Genomic DNA, 25,112 nt, shown 5'->3' with positions numbered 1-25,112 from the left:
AACATTGCGTATTCTTCTTTCATCTCACTTCTGATATAACACATCTCTATTCTAGTAAAGAAATATAACATTTAAGCCTACATCTTAACTTAGCACCTTACTGCTAATTGTAATTTGCAAGTAACTGTGATTTATACATCCATAAGAATGAAGCCTGTATGTTCAAGATCCCAAAAGGCTCAAAGACATCTGCATGCATTTTGACAGCCTGTCTTTTACATATGTGTGTATAGGAACTTTAACATTCAAACAATGTTCCTCACAATGTCTGTACACAAATTTGTCAAACATACACAAAAAATATTATGAAATAAAACGTAACTTACTTCAGTCTGTGCATTTGTGGGTATTCCAACAAGGCAAAAAGCAACTCCATTCATTGGGCTCTATTCTTTCAATCAATAAAACCTCTATAAAAACACGTTAACAGATTGATTTCTCCAAACAAAAGAAAAACGCAAAGCATAGATTTAAACTATAAACAACAAGACTTCATGTTTTCCATATGTTTGTTTTTATAATCTCTTTCTCCATAGCAGTTATTCGTAACTGAACGCTGCGTCCAGATTGACTCGCTCACCCAAACATCCCGCCCTCTGCTAGCAATGCGCGTGGTCTTCCCAAGTTCCCAACACACAACTCCTCTCGCCCAATGATCAACTAGTGTTAGGCATGGGCGGGGCATAAATGTTCCCAAAACAAGCGCGGGACTCAAACGAAGTCATGTCATCCGTTTCATGACAGTGAAATGTAAAGCCAAAGCGACATCAAATGGCGCTGCGCAGAAGAACGGCGTATGACATCACAGTACAGCGAGTGCGATTTGAAATCACATCTCTCGAACTGCTCTCGCGGTACTTTGATGTCATGAGACGGTCGGACTGCGCAATGTCATATGAACTGAAACACAACTACAGAGGTTCTGTGGGACGAAGTAATAAAGAATGAAACGAAAATGCTTAGACAATGCAATGGGTTTTCGTATTTGTTTTCAGTCTAGCACAATTTCGTAAACTGTACATTTAAATATCAAAACCGTGTGTTTTAAAAATAGGGTAATTTTTGTAGTCTGAGTACAAAAACATTTAGCAGTCAATGTACTGTGTAGATGAATATTTGCTGTAATACATTATATGCTGACGGTCTGATTCACTCGCATTTCTTTTATATTAACGGACAGCATCTCAATTAAATGCACTATGTATACAACAGATAGTGTAACCAATAGAAACAGGTCATCACCCCCCCCCCCTTCAACTATTTCTGGAAAGTGTATTTTCAGATCAAACAACATTAATAGCATTATTACTAGTACTCCCAGCTTTACTTGTTATTTTATTATACTCAAACATATTTTCATTACAATGTTTACATGATACTTTTATTTTTAATAAGTTTTAATTGTAATTGTTGGACAATGTAACTATAATCAAAGACTGACTGAAACAAATGAACTGTGTTTGGCCTTCCTTTTTATACTGAAGTTGTAAATGACTCTGCATGCCTGGCTGTGTGTGCAACCATTGTTCAATGAAGCAAGACCTTGTTTTGATGCTTATATTAAGCGACTATCCTCTAGGCACCGCAGACACACACACACACACACACACACACACACACACACACACACACACACACACACACACACACACACACACACACACAGTTTTCTCTTTTACGCTTAAAAACAAAGGGGAATCATACCAATGTTTACCTTATTAAAATAAACTACATGCTGAGTTGTCAAACTCAAAAAAACGTAAAGACCACATATAGTCTTAAGCATTACATTTGAATAAGAACTGATCAAAGACGAAGCATCTTAAATTCAAAAAGAGGAATAGAGGGATTGTGTGAAGAAATCTAAATGATTTATGCATTTGATTTATCTTTATGTCCTTATTTCATTTTAAATGGAAAAGGCTACAACCAATAACTCCACAAGAGTGATTTGCCATGCTAAATGTATGTATGACCTTTGGCCTTATAAAAAATAAGGCCATGAATAAGCCATAATGTTAGACCCATTAATGCTTATTTCACCAGCAGAGGTCACTGCAACTTCCTTCATTTGCAATCTGTCAAACCCAAAGAGCTACACATTCAAAATGTTCATGCTTTCTAGCATTTGTAGTAGAATACTGCAAACAGTTTATCACCACAGCAAAAATAAAGAGCATTAAGGAAAAGTTCAATTACATTAGTGATAGAGAAATTATGCACAATTGTTATGGTTGCATGCATTAATGCATTCTTACTATTCAATATGCACAGCGTTATACATATTTAATGCCCACATTAAAAGATTATAAACTGTATAATTTCAGTCCTAGATACAAATGCATCCATGATGGAAAATTATTTACAATTCAGAAACGTTTAATAGAAATATTTTGCTTCCTTAAAAACAATCTTTTTGCATAATTAACGGTTACGTAAAAAACAAGCTATTACTTTGCTGCATCAAACATTTTTCAAAGCTAACTAAATGCAGTCACATTCAAGCTATGACAAAAAATGTGTAAAGGCTCAGGACAAACATCTGTCCCGTTGTGATGCAGACAGGATATAAATGGGGTGTACATCTGTCACCACAACGTGCTAGAGATCCCTAAATATATAATCCACTAATCCTTCCGGCAAACCTTACACTGTTACAACCAAACCACATGGGGCCCTAAAATAAACATAAAGCAGGTATCTACAATAAACATGAAGTAAATATTTTATGATTTCAATGTGGGTAATGCATTTATGCCCACAGTAAACTTGTGCAGTATATTATAGTATAATAACTAGTAGATGTTTCATAATTAGGTACTTATTTCATAATACTGTACTATAGCATTTGTTCATGTTAAGTTCCACTTTAAATACATTTACAAGCTAATCTTAACTATGAAGGTGTCAATCATGCATGTATTTTTTGCATGTTAAAGCAGGTGGACCGCTGCAGATAACACCTACATCAATTCTCGTTTCCTCTTTTAGAGAAAATGGGGTGTGGCTTCAGGGCCTTGCGGTGTGATCAGCGGATGTTTGACAGACCACTAAAGGTACTTCCACTTAACTGGGATAGCTTTGGTCACGATATCACACAACTTCTGCAGACATTAAAACTAAGGAAACATTTGCCAAGATTCCAGGATTATTTTTAATATAGCAATACAACAATTATCTTGGACTAGATTCCTGACAGCGCCTGCCTTTATGGTGTATCGATTTCAGGAGGACCATATTATTAGGTTAATGTTGTTTCATCCTCGCGTCTCACCAGCTGCTGCTGCTCACCCCTGACCACACCACATTCTGCAGATATACTGTTCGACAACAATAAATTTATTTTTCTTTAAAGAAGAAAGCTTTACAGGCCTATTCACACCAAATGCAAATATTTGCAATTCTGAACAGTACATTATGAACTATAAATTCCTTTAGACCTAGTCAGTTTTACCAACAGACACCCAACCAAAGACAGATAAGCCAGTATTAAGAGTAATGCATGCTTTAAAGCAAAATGCTTTACATTTATATTAATGGTTAAGCTTTGCATTATGCAAGAATTTTATATATATAGAAAATCAGACAGAAGAGCGGAAGAAGTGCATTTGGGTGACTGTTTATTCTTTTAGTGCATCCCCGCAGACCACAGTTGTTACACAACAGATTTAATCCTGCATCCCTAAGCCTCCAGCACCACTCACTGCCCACGTTCCCCTGCTGTTACACCCACCTTTCCATCATACCATATTGCCCCACTACGCATACCTCTCATCATACATGCACACACCCAACTGTGACCTCCTACTCCACCGTGTCTGGCAAAGGATAAAAATAAACACACAATATAGTTAGCGTGGCCGACCGTGTTTACTTCCTGGAAACCCATGCTTTGTTCTCTTGGAGTATGAGATTAAAACTCTGCCTGTTTATTTCACTGTGCAAACCTCCAAAAATGTTTTGTGGGTTGCATTTGTTTACTCGACTAACACAGAGAGAATGGGATAAGCCATGCCACGTTTTACTTTTGTTTGTTTGGGGAAAAGAAAATCATTTTGCTTTGAATATATAAATACGTTAAGCATAAAGAAAGGTGAATCACGTAAATCTCTTAAGTGTAGACAACTGTATAAAACATTTTAAATATGTGGTCATGTGGCAAATACTATGCACATTTTGCACAACTTACCCACTCAAAACACACAAACACAGGTTCAAATGTTTGCTATATTCTTGTTTTTGAGGAAAAGGAAGGCCTGAAGATTCCCCAAAGTTATAATTCTCAATATAAAATATAAATATAAAGTCATGCCCTCCTCACTATCTGACAGCCCCCATATGTCCTACACCGCTCAGCTCTGGCTTACACTGCACTATTTATAACCCGGATAAACCTTAATGAACCGCCATTGTGAATTCCACATGCTGCTATAGGCCACAAAAATGTTGTTTACATTCTCAAGTCAATATTCATATTATAAAGACATAAAAAATGAGCATACATAAAAAGAAGCACAAGTAAATATGGCACAAACACGTGGCACATCATGCCTCAGGTGACATCACACAGATGGAGCGCCAGCCCATCACTTCACATAAACTGCTCACGGGGCAGCACAGGGATGATGTCATGTTATAACGCCCCCTTCACATCAGCCTGGCATCTTTAAATGAAGATTTGTTTTGCCTGGAGATAACCCACATGCCTTCCGTGATGCCACTTTCGTTAAGCTATTAGCATATTTACAAACGACAGGGCAAAATAGACGTCTATATATTGATTTTCTATATATAACACCATGGATGGAATGTCTATTTAAGAGTCAAGAGGCGAGGCCACACATGATTATGAAGCCATATAAAATTTCCTCTGTTATGCACAGATGCCTACAGGATTCTGCTGGACTGAAAATAAAATATATGAACGTTTATTTACTAACTATATATTACTTTCGTAAATAATGAAATTAAATAATAAAAAGATGTAATAATAAATTATAAACAAAGAATACAAAGGTAAAACTATTTGTTAAACCATCTAAGTGCATCTGACATTTTTTATCAGGCTCTTGTGTTTAGGTTCAGTAATTTCATTTTAATGGCAATGAAAATTTTATTAGTCAATAATTGAGATGCCTTATTTTCACAAATGTCCTTTTAACCATTTCATTGTTTTTAAAAAAAATTGAATTTGAAGTGACAGTAAAAACAAAGCCAGGCATCATTTCCTGTTAAATAAACCCTGCTGTATTCTCTGTGACACAAAAATGGCCAATGTTTATTCAAGCATAACGTTTCTATGCAATTCATTCTAACAAAGAGAATTAATGACTCTATTTAAGTTTAAATAGGACACAATTAAGTGTTTTTTTTCTCAAACCCTTGCTCTGGCACATTTCCGCAGTACTGCTTAAGATACACAGTATCGAATCTTGTGCTGGTTTACAATAATGTAAATAAGTAAATCAGTTTTAGAGAAAACTTCTTAGAGATTAATATTTTATTGTTTAGAGTTTGCTCTTCATAGATAAGGAGACTTTAAGGGAGTTATTAGTTATGTTTTAAAGATGAGATCTCATCTAAAACTCCAGCGCAACACATTTGAGATTATTAAACTCAATTCTTCGGGAGAACAATGTCAGCAGAAGACTTTTAGTCTCCCTGTGGTGAAAGTTTTTTATTGTTGTATGCTTTAATGAGCACCTATACACATATTTTCCGATTTATGATTGTACATTTCTTTTGGTGTGTAAGTGTGTGTTTACGATATGCAAAGTTACAAATCTCAAAGTCCCCGATGACGCAAGTTATCGTCTCCAAGTGAAATCTCTTTTCTTGGTCTACAATGAATGCAAGGATTGTAGGCAACAGTTTACTTCCTGTGCCGGTTGACATGGACTCGATGCACTTTATTATAACTCCATCCGCTTCTGACTCAGAACCTGTAAGTAGCATATGTTTCCATATTTAAAGAATTTACTACTGAGTATTAAAACCACGATTCAAATGCGAGTTTTGTGCCCGTGCACAGTAGCGCTTGTTTGTCATTTCTACACAACACAAATGCAGACATGGTTTTATGTTTTAGTACCAATCTGTTACGTTTACTCAAGCTGCCTTACTGAAAAATCCAGCAAAGACCAGCATAAGCTGGTAGCTGGTTTTAGCTGGTTTAAAGTGGCAGTAGCTAGTCTAAGCTGTCCTCCCAGCCTGGCAAAGCTGGTCAAGCTGGTAGGTCAGCTGATCTTCCAGCATGACCATCTAAGTCCAGCTAGACCAGCTTGAAAAGTGACCAAAACACAGCTAGACCAGCTTACTACACCAGCAATACCAGCTAAAACCAAGCTGGGAGACCAGCTAAAACCAGCTCACCAGCTTATGCTGGTCTTAGCTAGATATTTCAGTAGGGTGCACAGGTAAAGTTGATCGATCTGCTAACCAATTCATCAAAACAGTTGAGCATCAGTAGTTAGAGCCATAGATGTTTCAGCAGTAACAACATAAACAAACGGCTTTCGTGGAACAAATGTACCTTTTGGTAAACTTCCACAAAAAGTCAATAACAACAAAGTCCTTTCAAAGTAGTTTTTTCTGATAACAAGCTAAATAAATAACAAGTAGATTACCTTAGTATCAAAAACTACACTGAGTTAACATTACTGTGTAAAAAGTGTATAACATGTACAATGTTAACTACAGATCGGCTGCCAAACCTTTCTCCACATAGCGGTGATCCATGATCGCCGTCTTTCCTCGTCTTTAGGAAACTAAAATCTATCTTATTTTTGACCAGGTAGTTGTCCCAGAGTTCAGTTTAGTCACTAGTCGGACCATTAAATAAACAAACAAGAAGTTAAGTTCCATCCAGATGCATAACCACGACAACACATGTGCGTCCGATGAAAGCATCTATAGACAGTTTAAGCAGTAACAACATAAACAACCGGCTGTCGTGGTCAGCACTTTAACTTCCGGTAAACTCCGTTAAGAATAAATAAAAACAAAGTTCTTTAAACGAGTTTATTTATATAACAAGCAAAAACAACAAATAGATTACCTAGGAAACCAAAACGTGTTATTTTCAACGAGGCATTTGTTCAAGAGATCAGTTTAGCAACTAGTCAGACCATTAAAAAAATGAAACCGGAAGTTCGGATCCAGAGTTGTATCGCGTCAGCGCACGTGCGTCCGATGAAACCGTCTATAAGGATGCCACATAGACTCTGAAACGATTGCAGCACTCCTGCTTCATCTCTAAATATGTGACGTGAGCATCCTGCACTAAATAATATGTAACAATGTAGCTTCTATGTACATTTATATCTATGATTTGAGCTGGTGCGATTGAGTAGAGGCAAGGACTCTTGACATATTCATAGATTGGCATATACTAAATGATGCAAGGGTGTAGTTTTACATTCAAACTATTTTAAGGTATAAAGAAATTACTGTCACATGAAAAACTTTTACACTTTTGCTATAAGATGAGTTTTAAGTGATAAAATTATCGACTACAGGGGAACTTTAACTCTTTCGCCAGCAGTTTTTTTTAAGTTCCCAGCCAGCGCCAGCATTTTTCAAGATTTTCACAAAAGTTTAATTACTTCCAGAAAATGTTTTTCTTTAAATATACAAACATACAATAAAGCAAATTTCATCCTACCTTGATTAGTTCTCTTTTTATCACCTCTCAAATAAGGGTAGGTTTCTTCAAAAACACCAAATTTTAGCAAACAGCTTAGATAATAAAATTTTTGTGAAGGATTTTTGATAGAGATCAGATTCAGAGCGATCCTCAAAACATACACAGATGTTATAGGGATACTTCCCGGTTTTATAAGTTCCGGAGGTAGTGGTATTACGGATTGCCGGAAATACTCGTCATTGGCAGGGAAGTATTTGGTCTTACTGATCTAAAGCATAATCAATAAAGATATAAAGAAGATCATTTGTATTATATTTCCTATGGGTTACATCAGTTTCTTATACACATGCTTGTATGAGAAAGAGACTGAGAAAGTCTTGTACATGAGTACATAATTAAAGTACTGCTTGTTGTTTATGAGTCTGTCAGTCAGATATAGGGAGGCTGTGTTTGTGTGTGTTTTAAAGAGAGAGAAACTTAGCTCTGTTACCACATAATAACTAGATCAGATCTGGAGCACAGGGAACAACTTTTAAAAGAACCTCATTATAAGTTAGAAAACTGAGATGACTGTGGCCAAGACATAAACGAAATAACAAAGAACAAACAAGCAAAGTCAAACTATTGGCACAAAGAGAAAAAGACTCTGGCTAAAGCGTTTCTAAACACTGTACAATACCCTTTAGACCAAGACAGCTGAGATGCTTTTTGCTAATCAAACAGAAACCCTTGTATCTCCATAAAGCTCCAACAAGAAATAGATATGAGATCTATAAAGTGAGTGCACTGAGGTCTAATGAGAGAAAATTTAGTGTCCTGATCCATTAATGTACTGCACTGAGCACACAAACCCACAATCAGACTGTAACTGGATATAAGAGAAAAACAAAAAACACTGGTGATAAAAAAATAAATTTATCACTTGAGTAAATGCATCACATCTGATAGACAGAGAGACTGGGACTCTGGGAGACAAATGGACATAGACTGCAGAGGTACCACTTTACTGAAGCAAAAACTTATTATGAGACACAGATAGAGAGGTAGATGAGAGGGCACGAATGAAAGAAAAACACAGTGACAGACGGGAGGAACAGAGAAAGGTCTAATTGCTACAGCGAGGATCTGAGCTGGACCCTGAGGGCAACGAGGACTGAAGTAAAACTACAGTTACCGAGTTACACATACACACATTCCCCACTCACATAATCAGGATGTCTCGGTTGAAGAAAATAGCTTCTGAAATATCCTCGACTCTTGTCTTTCTCTTTTTTCCTCAGCTGCTCTCAGCTCCGGTTTCTTCTGTTCCCTCGTTGCCATTTCCCATTTCCTCAATTCTCTCTCATCCACATCTATATCCCATCATTGACCACGTTTATATGCACAACATTTCCTGATTAAGGACTATATATTCTGGTTAAGATGTCATTCTGAATATGTGAAATGATCCACAGCTGGTGGAACATTTCTGTACACATCATAACCAGCATTAAACTAAGTGACTAAAATAAAAAAATGCACATTTCCAGTCAATAACTCCACAATTTTGGACAATTTTAAAAGGCATACGTTTGAATTAAAAAGCCATGATGCTTCTGTAAAGATAAAAATAAATGTTCAGATTAGGGATGCATAACGATTAATCGCGATTAATCTATAGCAGAGTAAAAGTTTTTGTTTACAACATATATCTGTGTGTGAACTGTGTATAATAACTATGTATAGATAAGTGCACACACATTCATGTATATTTTTAAGAAATGTTTACATGTGTATATACATTCATATATTTATGTATAATTTATATTACTTAATATATAATTATATTATTATTTATATTAATTTATAAAAATACAGTTTTTCTTAAAATTATACATGTATGTGTGCATATTTATATATACATAATTATTATACACAGTTCACACACATATATGATAGGGCTGGGTATCGATTCAGATGTTCCAGATAGAATTGATTTCGATTCACAAGCTATCAAATCGATTCTCCTTTTGATTCTGATTCTCGTATCGATTTTTATGCTCGATTCTCGATTCGACTCATTGAATATAGATTTAATACAAATACTATATTTATAAAAAAAGAACAGTGAACATAAGTTTACAAGTGGGTAATTAATAAAAAGAAATTAAGAGCCACAAACCTGTATATTAAACTCTATTTTAGGTACACTTGGGTACAATAAAACAGAACCCATCTCTAATATTTGACATAATTTCAAATGCATAAAATTATGTTAAATTATACAATACAATTTTGATGCAATATGAAAAATGTATGCTGAAAAAAGTCAGAACAGTCGCATTCCTTGATCAAACAGGATCAGGTTATTTCATAAAAAAAATCGATTTGTGGCCTTTGAGAATCGATTTTGAATCGACCACGTAAAAAAAAAAAAAAACACGATTAATCGAAGAAAAAAAACGATTTGTTTTTTTGCCCAGCCCTAATATATGATGTAAACAAAAACTTTTATTCTGCTACAGATTAATCACGATTAATCGTTATGCATCCCTAGTTCAGATGAATGTAAAATTACAGTAAATATTAAGGATGTACCAATTCAAAATTTCTGTGCATATATTCAATCACTTCGAATGACATCTACCGATAGCGATATTTTTGCTTTGTACTCATTTCATTTTATGTTGTGAAATCCCAGAATGAGTTCTGATGGGGTTTCCCATCCCTTTTAATAGCCAATAGATATAATCTGACTTGATCATCAGCTATTTTTAACAATCGGCCGATGTCCAATAATGGGGAAAAATACTTTTATCGTCCAATACCGATTATAGGTCGATATATCAGTGCATTAGATGTTTACAACAAGACACATACTACTGAAAAATACAGGGATATATTGTTAAAAAAAAATTAAAATTGGTTTAACCTCCTAAGACCCAAGCTTTGGTTTGTCTTTTGTTTTTTTTTAGATTTCTTCCAGCTATTTTGGGGTTAGGAAGAAGTATAATAACCAAATATTTTTCTTTGAACATGAAGCAGTGTAATTGTCCATGTTTGTGTACAACAGGTTCCAGTTACTGTATATAATCTGTAACATTTTTGCTATCTAGCTCCAGCCTGTGTGTTATGTGTGCACAAGCAGCTTATTTTGGAACGTCCACCTTCTGAGCTCACCTGACCTCAGTTCAGTTGTGTCAATCAAACATCAAAGACCCACCAAAATAGTCCCCTCCCTTTCACTTGAACGGACACTCATAATATATTTTCCAAATAACGTCTAAGCTACTCTTTACCAAACAGTCAAGTAAACAGGGACTGTGGTTGTCAAGCTCTTAAAAAGGTCAAAAACATCCATGCAATTAATGCACTTTAAACCACATCGTTATTAACTTAAACTGGTTACAATACATTACCAGGTAAATAATGTCATTTATGCTCCACAGGGGAAATAAAAGCATGACATTTTTTAAGTTTGGGGTGAATTATCTTAAACTCAAATCATGCAAGAAGCCACCTTTTCACAAGTCCAGCATTTTCTCACCCTGAATTCAACCACAAACTGAACTGTAAAACTGATCTGAACACCAAGAAAAATAGCAAGTTGAACCCACAGAATAGACACACTTCTCACCACATCTCCAAAAAACAGGAACACGCTCAATGAGCCAAGTTTCCCTAAGCATCCTTGACCTTCTGTTCTAATAATCACTCCAGTTATTTTCACCAAACATGTAGGGCACTGGAGACCAGGTTTCCTGCCGTCTACAGAACAAGACTTTATTTGGAAAGTTAGGTTCTTGTTAGTAACAATGCTGGTGCGATCATTCATCAATTCCATGATGCTGTCCACCAAAGCCACAAGGTCACAGGAAAAGGGACTGCTGGGAAATTAAGCGCAACATTGTATTTTAACAACAAAACTAACACATACAGCAGGTTCATGAGCCACAGGGCTGAACTGATTTCCCATACATTTGCATAAAATCTATATATAGACATATCTGGTATAGAAACTAACCGTGACAAGTGTGTTTCTGACATTATTTACAACCGTGATCAACCACCTCCTAAATAAAGCAGAAATGAACCTCTACTTACTCCCTTACCAAGCACTCACACTGTTGCTGAGCACCTGCTGGGTTTGCTTTGCCGGCATGACAGACCATGAATATTGATGTTACACACTCCCCGCATGTACCTGCTGCGATATTTGTTTATATCCCCCAGCATGTGTGAATCTCTGTCAGTGAATAATAGTTATTATACGCACGACCCACCCTCATTCAGCCCCTCACCTGAGCCATGTCTTCAGTGCGCGCCCCGCAGACTCCCACTTCTTGACATGGCACTGAACATCAAGCGAGCTCTTGCCGTGATTTCTCGTGCCTCATCTTCTCGCTTGCCACTCCTCGCTCCCGGAGTGAAAGTGGAGTCAACGATCTCCTCACTTTTCCCCTTTACTTCTCCTCCAGCTCACGGATTTACTGTCAACCCAAAAGGAGCGCGATCTTCGGTTTTGCTTCTGAGAGTCGGAATTAAACTGTAAATGCTTGTTCCTTTGCGCGGTCCTGTCACTCGTACGCTCGCTTTCTATAAGCTGGGGGCACATCTCTGTGCCTGTGCTATGGTCCCTCCTCCCCCCTTCACCACCCATCCCCCGCCTTCCACCCTTCCTCTGCCTTTACACACGCTGTGAGCGAGGATCAGAGGAGAGGTCACGTGACAACAGATAGTAGTGCGCGTACTGGATCTTTTAGCATCTGTCACGCCCGTTACTTCGTTAGAGATTAGTCAACCATCATCAGTGTGATCATAATAACATACTGTGACGATAATAACTAATAATATAAATATAACGATATATATTAGCAGGATCCATACCAACGGAGTATTACGTTGTGTGTAGCTTGCGCGTTTTACGTAAATGCGCGAGCGGTTTAAATTAGAATGGATTTTGATTGGCTGTCAGTGTTCAGCGTTCATCCGCTGGGAAAAGCGCTTTTAAGTAAACCAAACGATGATGTATCGCTATAGTTGTCAAGTTTACCAGGCTATAGTCACTCTTTTTGTCAAGAACAAAAGAAATGTCTTTATTATTATTATTTGTTAAACACGCATCCAAACTGGCTGGCATAAATATACGCATATACAGAGCAGCGACAGGCTCTCTCAGGACATCCTTCAGCGTTTCCCTTCAAACTGTATTGCGGGAAACTCCCAACCATCAACAACAGGAAGCTGCTCCTGGTGTGGTCCCGGTGTTTCCCACCTCAGATTCCTGAAACTTGCCTTGAGTCAAATCTCCTGCAACAGCGTTTCTCCTTTTCCGTAGACAATGCAGTGTTTAGAGATACACAACAATGGTGTAGATATCACCTCCCTTTCTTAAATGAATGAAAACTTCATTTCCTTGGGTGCCGTGGCGTTTTAACTTAAACAAATCCTGATCCAAGCCTAGATAAAATAGCAGAGAAGGTTAATAAAACTTTGTTAAAGACTTTAAAAGCTTATGACAGCAGGAATTAGCTTATTGCTGACCAGTTGCGAATGCTATTAAGTGGATATACATTCTTGTAAAAAATGCTTTTATTAAAAAAAATCTGTGTAAAATATTGAATATTCTGGTCTGTTTTTTCTAGAGGAAATGGGGTCTACACAAAGGACAATCAGCTGTACTTGTGAAAAATCTGCCATTAATCGACACAATTGCTTGTATTAGAAAATTGTGACATCTACTGGTCAGAAGAAGAAGTGCAGTTGCGGCGTATTTATATGATATAATATTATATTAGTAGCCTACGTGGTAGTGTTGTAAAATTTTAAATGTGTAGCCTACTCACAGTAGTAACAGTTTTTTCATTTTTTTTTGTTACAGTGGTTTCCCTAAAATAATCTACAGATATAGCTGAAGCAATTATAGGTTTTATGCCACAGTTTATTCAGTTAAAATTACTTTGTTTTATTTTATGGACTATAGGATATGGACTGGCAACTACTATTTTTGACTTGTAAGCAAGTGTAGACTATCTGACTTGTTAAATATACAGCTAATTAGAATTTTGAGACACAGCCTACATAAATAGGCTACTCCCACTGCCTTAATACTCCGAAATAAGCATGATTTAGGAAAATATCCCAAGTTTCGTAAAAACTTGTGAATCACCATTGACTTTTTCCAAACCAAGTGCAAAGTCCAGCCCCTAACTGTGGCAGTATCATCAATTTGTTGTGTTTCCTGTTTCAGAGTGCAGTCTCTGTAAACATTGAAGCAGCTGATGTCTGCGCGCGCCTTGCTGCTGGAGCGCAATGATAAGTGAAGGAAAAGCGCGAGTCTCCTCGGCAATTGCGCGGAGCGACCACATCTCCTTTCTGGATGGAAACACACTGTACGTCTGGGGTGGATGTCGGTGTGAGAATAATAAACATTTCTGTTTTATTTATTGTCTTTGTCATCCAAGAAGTCTTATTAAATACATAGATTTGTTTGTTTAAATGAGTCTGTAATATGTCGTACTGTTTGTGTCTGGTGCGCATTTACTTCAAACATTAGTCTGTATATTTTTTAAATTCATGATCTACTTTTTCTTTGAACTTTTCAGTGTGTGGATGGAAAAGAAATTTGTCAACCCAGTGATGAGATCTTGCTTTATGATATGGAGAGTGGAGTCTGGTAAGACCTGTAATATGTTTTACTTTCAGTTATTATTGTCTTCCCTGAATATCTTACACGCCTAGCAATAGGTAAACCTGCTGCAAACAGAATAGTTTCATGTCAACATGTTACATTACACTTTAAACAGCAGTTGTTCACTATAATGGGGAAGCAGGTAGTACCAGAGTTTCTCAGCTGTGGCTACCATGACCAACATTAGACAACAACATTTCCCCCTGTGTTTTAATTATTTGTATATGCGCGTGTGTATGACAGGTCCCACAGGCATATGGGCGGTGAGGTTCCCCCTGTCTTATCACAGACATGTGGAGCATATCTTCAGGGTGTTCTTTACATTTTTGGGGGTTGTGAGCGCAGTGGCTACACCAACCAGGTAAGCTTAGGAATGCTAACAAAGCAAGATATCTTCATCAACACGTACATCATCAAAAGCAGATCAACGGGTTTGTCCAGGGCATATCCAAGAGTTACACATCTATTGTTTGTTGCCTTTATAGGAAATGTCAGAATAATACAAATATTATGCTATTTGTATCCTTATTTTTCGCAAATGTGGCTATTAGCCACAAATAATATTTACTTTGAAGGATGTTCGATGCAGTTTTATTCATTGGTTATTAACTTTAAGCAAATATGATGAACAAAGCCTCTGTTAAAGGGAAACTCCACCTCCCGCAAAAAAATATTTTGGAGTGTTTTTCTTGCTTCCCTGTAATTGATATACAGCGAGAACAAAGATGTGTATTATTACCCACTTCCCTTGATAGAACATCAGTATTTCAGGTTATTTGATCGTCCAGCATCTTAAAATTTCAGAAATATCCGTAAAGTAGATGCGATCTGTTGTCCGAGAATGCCACGGAAAAATAAGGAAAACAAATCTCATCAAAGCTGAAAACTTCATCACTTCTGTTTAAGATCTTGTTACTGCTGGTCTGTTATTATGACAGATGTACTGTGTTGACCTCTCGGACGGGGAATACAACTGGAGAAAAGTGACGGACACAGTGGGAACGACTCCATCTCCTAGGATCAGACATTCCTGTTGGGTCTACAGAAACAGGTATAAAACAAGGTCACAACCACACAGCTTTCTATACAGACATACTGTGCAATTTGTATAATATTTGCATAAAAGTATTTGCAAACAGTATCAAAGCTGAAGCACCATACTTATCAAATTTCATATCATTCCTTCTCAATGTGTATTTAAAATAAGTTCAGGAATAGCGGTGTCAGTTTGTGTCATTCTTAGGCTTATCTACTTTGGCGGATACAGCGGCAAAATGGCCAGAGAGATCAACAACTCCAAGAAATTTATAGTGAATGAGACTTCCTGGGTAAGCAAAAAAATCTTGGAAATGTATTTGCAGCTAAAGTTGTAGTCAGCCTGATCTCACAGGAATTTGTACGGTTTTTACGAGTTGTCTAATAATTTGTACGTAAGCAATAAGGTACGAGAGGCTGTGCCTGCAACCCCTTCAGCCGTTACTTATTCACGATACAGCACTTGCCTCGAGTACCTTATTGCTTTTAGAAAACGTTACCACACAATATTAAAGTAACAAAATGTATTAGTACAACTTTCATGAAGTTAAAGGTGCAGTGTGTAAATTTTAGCGGCATCTAGTGGTAAGGTTGCGAATTGCAGTCCACGGCTCACCCCTCGCTTTTGAAATGCATAGAGAAGCTACGGTAGCCGCCACCGGAAAAACATGTCATCGTCGGAGACAACTTAGTAAAAAACTTTTGTCCGTTAAGAGCATCTGTAGAAACATGGCGGCACAAAATGGCGACTTCCACGTAAGGGGACCCTCAGTGTATGTAGATAAAAACGTCTCATTCTCAGCTTATAAAAACATAACGGTTCATTAAAAAAAAGGTCTTTATACTCCCCTGAACATATAGTTTTGTATATTATTTTGCATTTCTATCAAGAGATCCTTCTAAATATTACACACTGCACCTTTAAATCAATAAAAGCATTCCTTCCGCTAGAAAAAAATAGTCCCTGACCGTGAACAATAACATTCCAATGTGTAATATTCATGAAAGCTCAAATAAAAACAACAAACTGTTCTTAAACTGATACGTGTGGTTGCTAAGGGCGCAGTGATAAATAAAATCATTGGGTGAAGAGGTCATAGCCGTATTTTATCGTGAATAAAGCACAGCTAATGACCAATCGGAATCAAGGATTGGAACTAACCGTTTTATAAGAATTGGTATGAAGTGAATCATACAAAAACATACGATTTATTACAAAAAAATTTAATGAAAGCCCACCCCTGACACTGACAGGGGCTAAAGCAAATTTTAGAAAAACAAATGAATGTGGGAGACTGTCTTCCAAAAATAACAACCTAATAGTTTGTGCAAGTACCGTATTACGACATCAAGGTACGTGTAATGAATTAGTGCCCTCCAAAGGCTTTGAACCGGTTCACGGAACAAAACCAGAAACTTTTGATGTTTTGCAAGGAACAGAAATGAAACCAAAAACTTAAAAAAATATATGTTCCGGATCAGAATCGCTTATTTAAAATAATGGTAACCGGTTAATACCATTATTTTTTCGTTCTTTGACAAGATTTCTGTGCAATATGACTCGGTGAAGTTCCCTTCCGGTCGTCTTTGACTCATCAGAGAAATGAGAAGCTTGCCACCAGCAAGTAGCCTACTCAAGCCCAAGTCTCTAATGCTTAATTATAAGAGGGAAATATTGTAGGCTACCAAGTATTTAAACATCTTTGTTTTACTAATTAGTGCTGTAACGGATCGCAGTTGATTCGTGATCCGTACCGATCATGACCCACGGTTCGCACGTTTGCACGTTTTTCAAAGGCTTTCAAATGTTAACACTTATGTGATTTTAAACAATTTAACCACAAAAAGGCGCTAAAGTGAACAATTTTCTGTATGCACAGACGCACATGCGGTTGAATGTGTCCGGTCTAACTCCAATCAAAAAATAAATTTCCCTTAAAATACATTTAGCGAAAAAAGCACTGAAAACAACATAATTTTCACTTTATGTGGAGCAACTGTTTATAGTGCATCTTTTTCCCGAAGCGCCGTTTGGAATTCGTCCTCCGTCTCTGTGTGTGCGTGTGTTTAAGTGCACTCAAAAGTGCATACACGGGGAGACGCGTTTCAAAAAGCAAGCAAACAATTTTTCTGTTTTTCTTGACAGGACACATACAAACAAAATGATCTCGTGATAAAACTATTCTTTTTCTAATAAAAACATTTGTTTAAGTTGCTTGCAAATAAATGACATGGCAGAAATTGTCCTTGTCTTAATTCATGTATAATGCTGACAAATGTAGGCATGTCAGAATTACAGTTATGCCGCTTACATAATATCAGATTTTTTAATGTTTGATCACAAGATAGAGACTTAATGTAAACTAATAATTTAAGTTTAATGTCCTAATGATCAGCCTACTTATTTGTATGTCCCACAGCTGACATGGAACGTTATTAACTGGTTCGGGAACTTAATTTTTTGTTCTAACCAGTTCAGGAATGTCAATTTTAGGGTTGAATCGAAAACCGTAAACGTTAAAATACTGTTTCTGTTCGGAACGAACCAGTTGGGAAAAAATCTGGTTCAAAGGCCTGGTGCCCTCTATCGACCAACAGCTTATACAACCTGTGTTTAGGTTTGGTGTTTTTTTGCCTTATACGTCAGATTAGACACATTTGTAAATGTAGAAATAGTTTCATAAACATTTATGGTTATGAGATGCAAGAAATCCCATTCAAACATAAATTGGTCACGAGACACACGAGAGCCAATGCTATTTCACAATCAGAAATGACGTATCATTGCTTCTTCTGGGGTCAGCTTTTGAACAAGTGTACATCGGATCTGATATCTACAGCGAATTGTGATCACTTTCGCATCTTTTCTTCATAGAAATCGATCATATTACCTTGGTACACTCTGAATATTTAAAAAAGTTCTTTTGCCCTCTTAAGTGTGATATGTAATATAAATACACTTAATCCTGAAAATCATATCCCATTGCAGGTCGTCATAGCAAAATTATACCGAAAAATATATTTTCATACCCTAATGTATTAAGTTTGTAGAGGCGCTTATTTAGTAAAGACATCTGTTGGTCGTATTTGGAGAAATGTACAAATATGGGTCATATGGGTTGGAGGATAATCTCTTTACAGACAACAATCTACATGCTCTCTTCCTAGACAACAATCGGGTCGGATGTTTTTCAGTTTTGGGGATGGAATAATGAAGTACACATGTTTGAACCTGAGTCAGCCACTTGGACAGAACCACATACCCAGGTAAAAGAGACTAGATATCGCAGATGTTTGCGTCTATCAACCATGAATATGAATAGATGACTGTATAAATAGTTTATCTTGCTGTCTGGATCTATTTGTTACAGGGCCAATCTCCAGAACCCAGATCTTCCCATGCAAGTGCTACTTTAGGTCATAAGGGCTACGTGTGCGGAGGTCTGGTAAGATGGCATCGCACCCGGTTAACACATTTGTCTTGAGATCTGATCTTTTGAATTGTAGTATTGCAGTTGCATTTTACCAAACACACTGTAAAGGAAATCATATAAAAAACGTTTAAGATACAAAAAAATTGTCATTTCAGGAAACGCAGACGATAGACATTCATTGTTTAGATCTGATGACGTGGATGTGGACACAAATGTGAGTGCTTAAAGTGTTTATTATTATCTGACCAACAAACACCGTACAGTATGTTAACGTGATAGAAATGTGGTATAATAACTGTACTGTATGTAGAGGCCTTTGAGTGCTTTTATGGCCGCAGTTCGCACCTTTTAAGTAGACAGTGTGCACAAAAAGTGGTTTTAGTTATGTCAGCCACAGCTTTAGATAGTTATACGTGTGACTAAGAAAATCACACAACAGTATGCACTTATAATATACACAGTGAGAAAATTATATAAGTCTTGTTAAAGGTCACCACACTAGCTAGATTCATCATGAATATGCGAAACGTTTAGTTTACTAATACTAAAGACATACCAATAAAACATTATAGTGTTTGACTTTATAGAATCAACAGTCGACTTTGCTTTCATGGTGTAGGTCTGTTTAGCTGAATTATTAAACAGTCTGTTAAGGAAAGTCAGTCATTAATAAGCGTTTTTCTTTTTAAACCCAGTGACCATCAGACTGGGACTCTCCCACGAGGTCGGACTCTTCACACGCTAACAGCCATCTCAGATCACCAACTTTTCCTGTTCGGGGGTCTCAGTACTTACGGGGAGGTTCTCAGTAAGTTTTAGAAACATTGACGTGTGTATATAAGCATGAGAACTTTTGTAAACACTTCGTATTTCTTTTGTCTAGGTGATGGGTGGGAATTCAACACTATAACAAAAGAATGGAAAGCGAGAAACCACACGCACAAAGACAAACCTAGGTAGAGTAGTTGTAATATTGTCTTGTGTGTGTGTGTATATTTGGCCTGCATATTCTTATATTGTGTCTCACCATTACCCATCTCTGAACTCAGGTTATGGCATTCTGCCGACAAGGGGAGAGATGGTGATGTAGTCGTTTTCGGAGGAAGCCAGACCTTCACCTTTTTCATGGATTCAGTATGTATGGTCTACACAAAATAGACGCATAATTCAAGTAGTGTATGGAGGTTTTTAAACACAGTGAATATTCTCATACTCTGGTTCTGCTTCAAAGGTCAGGTTTGAAGCTTAGCTTCTGAGCCATAATCCTCAAGCTTTAAACTGATTTTGAAACAGTGTGTTACAGTATGAAAACCAGTGCAAGGAGGTGAAACTAAGAGCATTGAACATACCAGTTTACATTAGATACTGCTTAATGAACCGATAAGAAGTGTTGACTCAACAAGTACATGACACATTAGCTCAGGACTTGCTGGGAAATGCAGACTTTGGTTAGCTGGAATTCATCCAGGAATAAGTAGAATACAGTATATTAAAGGAATAGTCTAGATAAAATGTACTGTAAGTGAAAGAATTTATAAATAAAGTTTTTGTCATGGATTACTCACCCTCGTGTCGTTCCACACCCATAAGACATTTGCTCATCTTCAGAACACAAATGAAAATATTTATGATGAAATCCGAGAGCTTTCTGACCCACCCATAGATAGCAATACAACTACCACATTTAAAGCAATTTTTCGTTTTCAGCAAAACACAATCAAAGTTGTATTAAATAATGTCCTGTTTTTTTTTTCAGCTTTATAATGGCTTTGGATTTTTCTTACCAAAAATAACTTTGGAAGACTGCAATTATTAAAAAAATGAGGCACTATCCAATGCCATTATAAAGCTAAAAAAGGATATTTTTTTAATATGATTTAGAGGTAGACCGATTAATCGGTTTTGCCGATTAATCGGCACCGATAGTTTATTGGTGAAACAATCGTTAGGGTTCCCACACCTTAGTTAACTTCAAATTCAAGGACCTTTCAAGGACTTTCCAGGTCCAATACCCTCAAATTTAAGGACTAAACGTGGGGACACATTTCAATTGAGAGCAAGGTTACATTGTGTTACCTTTTAAGATACATTGTTACAGTTCCCTTTCGAGGGAACTCGCGCTGCGTCACTGCGCTGACACTTTTGGGACGCCTCCAGGGGTAATTGCATCTGAATGTGTATATCAAATTCAACCAATGGTGAGGCTTAACAATAAAGACAGGGTGACGCGGGAGCCAGGAAGTATATCGGCATCTGAAATATTGCCAAAGACGTCATTACAGGGACGCAGGAAGTATGGCAAGGGAGACGCAGCGTCTCGTTCCCTTTTCAGGAACAACAGTTACATACGTAACCCAAGACGTTTTCATGTGTTAAACACAACTATGCAAAAAAGCATTTTGGTATGAATCAACATTCGCATACAGAAGATATAAGCATTTAAGCGAACAGTTTAGCACGTGTGTATAAAAGGCTAGACATTTTATGATATTATACACTACACAGGGAATAATATGGATTTTTTTCCAGAAAACTTCTTGTATAAAATGATTCAAGCACTTTTAATGACCTGTATCTATGTATGTATATTTTCAAAAACTTCCCAGGGCCTTGAATTATTTCCACCAGATTCACAAACTTTCAAGGATTTCAAGGACCCGTGGGAAACCGGAATCGTCTATCCGCAAAAAATCCAATAGTTTTTCTGAGTTGCGTCCATTGCTTCATATCATTAGGAAGTAATTATTTTGCTAAATAGATGCTGCATTAGCAAAGAAACAACAGCAGAAACCTAAGTTTGTTGTCAAGGCTGACAGGATGCTAATTGTAGTGATACCTCAATCGTTACACAAAAATACATGAAAATAATTCCAACCCAAAAGTTTAATGTCATAATTATTTACCATCGATTTGCATTAGTTTATATCCAGCTGGTTACTTTTATGCATGATATATCCATATTTTAAATGAACACATATAATAAACATTTATGTAATTTCAATTTTACAAGTGGGAGTTTTTTAACGAAAGTATTTACTTTAATACTTATTAATATTATTTATATATTTTTATTTAAACATTTATTTAATTTAGCACATTTCCTTGGTTCAGTGCTGTTGTTTTATTACTTTTGTAATATATTTCAGCACTGTTTTACTTTTAGTGTTATGGTTTTTTTTATCCAATATCCATTTTCAAAACTATCAATGTCTATTAATCGGTTATTGGCAAGTAGGGACTTACTTATCGGTAAAATCCAGAAGCAGCAAGTCATATACATGTACACTGTAAAACCTAAAAGTCAACTCAACTCAAACCACCTAAGTAAACCATTTGCATTAGTTTTAAAACACATACATTTGAGCACTGTGAACTTAAACAAATTGAATCATATGCAGTTATGCATTTGAAGAGTTTCGTTGCAAAACGAGATAACCACCGTTTTTTAAATTGTTCAGAAATCGCATTTTTTGGTTGTGCATTCCAATTAATATCAATGCAACTGCAGTTGGTTTGTTTTGATTTAAACCTTCATAACTTAAAAAATACAGCTAATTAGCACCATAAAACAAAATAATAACATGATAACATAATAATAAACATGTTTTGACAAAAATGTTAAAAAATGGATTTATCTCGTTTTGCAACGAAACTCTTCACTTATATTTAAGTTTACACGACATAAATATAAGTGCATAATTGCACATGACTCAAGTTCACAGTACTTAAATGTATGCGTTTTAAAACTTAAATGGTCTAATGCAACCGGTTCACTGACCGGTTCGCTGACCCGACCCAAACTAAACCAAACCGTGGGGTACTATGCAATGGAAAAGCGCCATTAAATGGTTTGAGTTAAGTTAACTGTTAGGTTTTAAAGTGTAGGATGAATAAAAAAATGGGCTAATTTTCATTTTCATAGGTGGTGATACTCAGGTCTCCTTCTCAAAGTCACTGTGGTGATGTGCTGCTGTTTCAGACTCAACCATACTCGCTGTCAAGGTAAAAGCCATTCGAAACACACACTGCATCAAAAAGCGCATGAAATAAATCTGTGTTTGTAAACACTTCACTTGTGTCAACAGTCTAACAATTGAATTACAATAGTAAGACATAAACCTTTCATGAATATATGTAAGATATTTTGTGTGCTTATGTGGTAAGAATTGTCATTACCTAAACATTTGGAATTTCCTGTCAAGATTATGCGAGGACAGCATAGGAAAACAAACAGTATCTGTTCAAGAGCAAATGTCGTGGTTACCAGCCAAACTTCAGAAGACAATTGGCAAGCGGATATCCTACTTTATGGACAATCCTTAAAATGAATATGCACTTGCCTATAAGTTTACAAGGACAGTTCTCATTTCTTGATTTAAAGTATGAATGTTTCTATACAAATCAAGTCATGTTTATAGCTTATCACAATGCATATTGTTTCAGAGCAGCTTCACAGAAATGCATCTCAATGTTTGAATAGCATTCCAATCAATTAAATACACTTGAATGTAGATATCTAAATAATGTAGATAAGTATATAAGATAATTATTCACATTCTAGATAAAACCACATTTTAACTGTAAATACCTCTTTTGACTGTTTTCAGAGAATGTGTGTTTTTGTTTAGGATTAAAAAACTTTAATATATTCACAGATATTTAGGAAACATGTCAAGTTCACATATATGAAAAATATTACTCTCTTTTTAATGTTTTTTTTTGTTTGTTGAAATTTGTGTTTTTGATTTGATCTGTGTGATCCCGCCCACTGCTAATTTACCCAATAGTGTATTTTCACAGTTCAGTTGCCAGTTATCACGGTAACTAAATCAGGGATTCTCAACCTTTTCCACTTCAAAGCCCCCCTATTGTCCACAACAGTATTTGGAAGCCCTCCACCTATTTTACCAAATAAAATATACTAGAGCTTCACTGTTAAAAAATTGGTTGGTTCAACTTAAAAAAGTAAGTGTTTGTATTGCCTTAAAAGTGAGCGGAGTTAATTCAACATTTTTACTAAGTTAACTTGTATTTTTAATTGAATTAACTTAACTTGAATTATCTTATTTTTAAGGCAGCACAAACACTTTTTTAAGTTGAACCAACAAATCTTTTTTTACCGTATTGGCTAGACAGATTTATATTTGAAAAGTTTGGTTCCAAAATGCAATAAATCCATTTTGACTAATTTCGGTAAAAATGTGTTTTCTATACCAAGAAAGTGACAAGACTTTCACATAGCATCTTTAGGTCACAATAACATTAAAAATTCAAATCCATAATTTGATTTTCAGAGATTTATTATAAAAACTGATAATTTTTTCCCACAAAATGCAATAAATCCATGACACGTTTTTGCTATAAATCTAATGAATCAATATATACATGTGTATTCATCTTTGCCATGTTATATTCAATTAGTTGACTAGTGGTATACACTGATTAAAAAAAATTAAACATTAATGGCATTAATCAAAACACTTACTTTGTCCTATTAAGAACACTGTCATTGGTGCTGATATACTTGGGATGTCGTCACTGAACTTTTTTGACAGCAATCAGCTGTAAAATGTTATTGTTTTTGTTTGTTTGTTGATCACGAATTACAAAGTAGATGAGGAAAACTAGGATTCATGTGTATTCAACAAGCCGCCCTTATTGTTTACAATGCGTGGAATGGTGTGCTGTGATTTGTTGAGTGGATTTATTGCATTCTGCAGAGGAGGACGAATGCCGTTTATTGCGTTTTGGGAAAAAAGATAAAAGGAATAACACGGCGGACCAGATACAATACTGATTTTGGTGGCAACTCTTTTTTTTTAAATGCCGCTTATCGCGTTTTGGAACCAAACTCATCATTTGTTACAAAATAACAAGAAATATCTTGATATTTACTTGTTTTAGCTGAATATTTGCTTGTTTTAAGTCTTATTTAGATTTGTAGTCTTATTTTAAATCATTTTAAGTCATCTTAAGGCCCCTTTGAAAGTTTGCAGAGGCCCCCGCACCCTGGTTGAGAAACCCTGATTTAAATGAGAGCGCAATGGCCCATAAATGGAACCTTCAGAGGATGCAGCCTTTGAAACAAGCCGCAGATTGAGTTGTAATAAAAAAAAAGATTAGATAAACCTACAGTGTAAAGCTCAATGCTTTCCATCAATGCATTCCAACGTCAGTTGTGCTCCTGTAGGTGTCTGGCAACCCATGTGAGTGTTGAGTCTGAGCGACTGGAAAAAATGTCTCCAATATTTTGACTGTGGTTACCAATTTCAACCTCTAGATGTCATTAATATATACTGCCTTTTAAATGCACTTTATATACCGTAAT

At 36.2% G+C, this 25,112-nt stretch overlaps 2 protein-coding genes across 4 annotated transcripts in view; one reads left to right on the top strand and one right to left on the bottom strand.

Annotated features, from left to right (window-relative positions):
* Positions 1–12,268, bottom strand: part of arhgap23b (Rho GTPase activating protein 23b) — a 52,604-nt gene extending 40,336 nt beyond the window's left edge. The window contains exon 1 of one of the 2 annotated variants that reach the window (XM_055175279.2): positions 11,926–12,268. In XM_055175279.2, the coding sequence (XP_055031254.2) occupies positions 11,926–11,934 (9 nt within the window). In that variant the 5' untranslated portion in view covers positions 11,935–12,268. Of the gene's footprint in view, positions 1–326; positions 655–11,925 lie in introns of those variants that run through there. The other variant, XM_055175278.2, reaches the window with a different exon arrangement.
* On the top strand, positions 5,797–23,972 carry LOC129420392 (kelch domain-containing protein 1). Of its 2 annotated transcripts, XM_073866769.1 has the most exons (14): positions 5,797–5,944; positions 13,875–14,042; positions 14,234–14,300; positions 14,559–14,676; positions 15,254–15,366; positions 15,559–15,643; positions 18,519–18,617; positions 18,722–18,796; positions 18,940–18,998; positions 19,480–19,592; positions 19,668–19,740; positions 19,834–19,918; positions 22,707–22,786; positions 22,987–23,972. In XM_073866769.1, exons 2-14 carry the CDS (start codon positions 13,937–13,939, stop codon positions 23,105–23,107), a joined length of 1,194 nt encoding a protein of 397 aa, XP_073722870.1. In that variant the 5' UTR covers positions 5,797–5,944; positions 13,875–13,936; the 3' UTR covers positions 23,108–23,972. The 2 variants fall into 2 exon arrangements, with proteins under 2 accessions (XP_073722870.1, XP_073722871.1); XM_073866770.1 differs by lacking the exon at positions 5,797–5,944 and having other exon boundaries at positions 13,899–14,016; positions 14,230–14,300.
* The last annotated feature ends 1,140 nt before the right edge of the window (positions 23,973–25,112 follow it).

This window comes from Misgurnus anguillicaudatus, chromosome 4 (assembly GCF_027580225.2).
Source record: "Misgurnus anguillicaudatus chromosome 4, ASM2758022v2, whole genome shotgun sequence".
In the NCBI taxonomy this organism is placed as follows: domain Eukaryota; kingdom Metazoa; phylum Chordata; class Actinopteri; order Cypriniformes; family Cobitidae; genus Misgurnus; species Misgurnus anguillicaudatus.
The sequence above is the reverse complement of the archived record's forward strand: the minus strand, read 5'-3'. Positions and strand labels throughout refer to the sequence as shown.

Bases quoted from the DNA above. Each gene is read 5' to 3' on its own strand.
- LOC129420392 (XM_073866769.1), top strand. From the start codon at position 13,937: ATGATAAGTGAAGGAAAAGCGCGAGTCTCCTCGGCAATTGCGCGGAGC. The intron at 18,797-18,939 runs GTAAGATGGCAT...TTGTCATTTCAG, and splicing joins GCTACGTGTGCGGAGGTCTG to GAAACGCAGACGATAGACAT. The intron at 19,919-22,706 runs GTATGTATGGTC...TCATTTTCATAG, and splicing joins TCACCTTTTTCATGGATTCA to GTGGTGATACTCAGGTCTCC.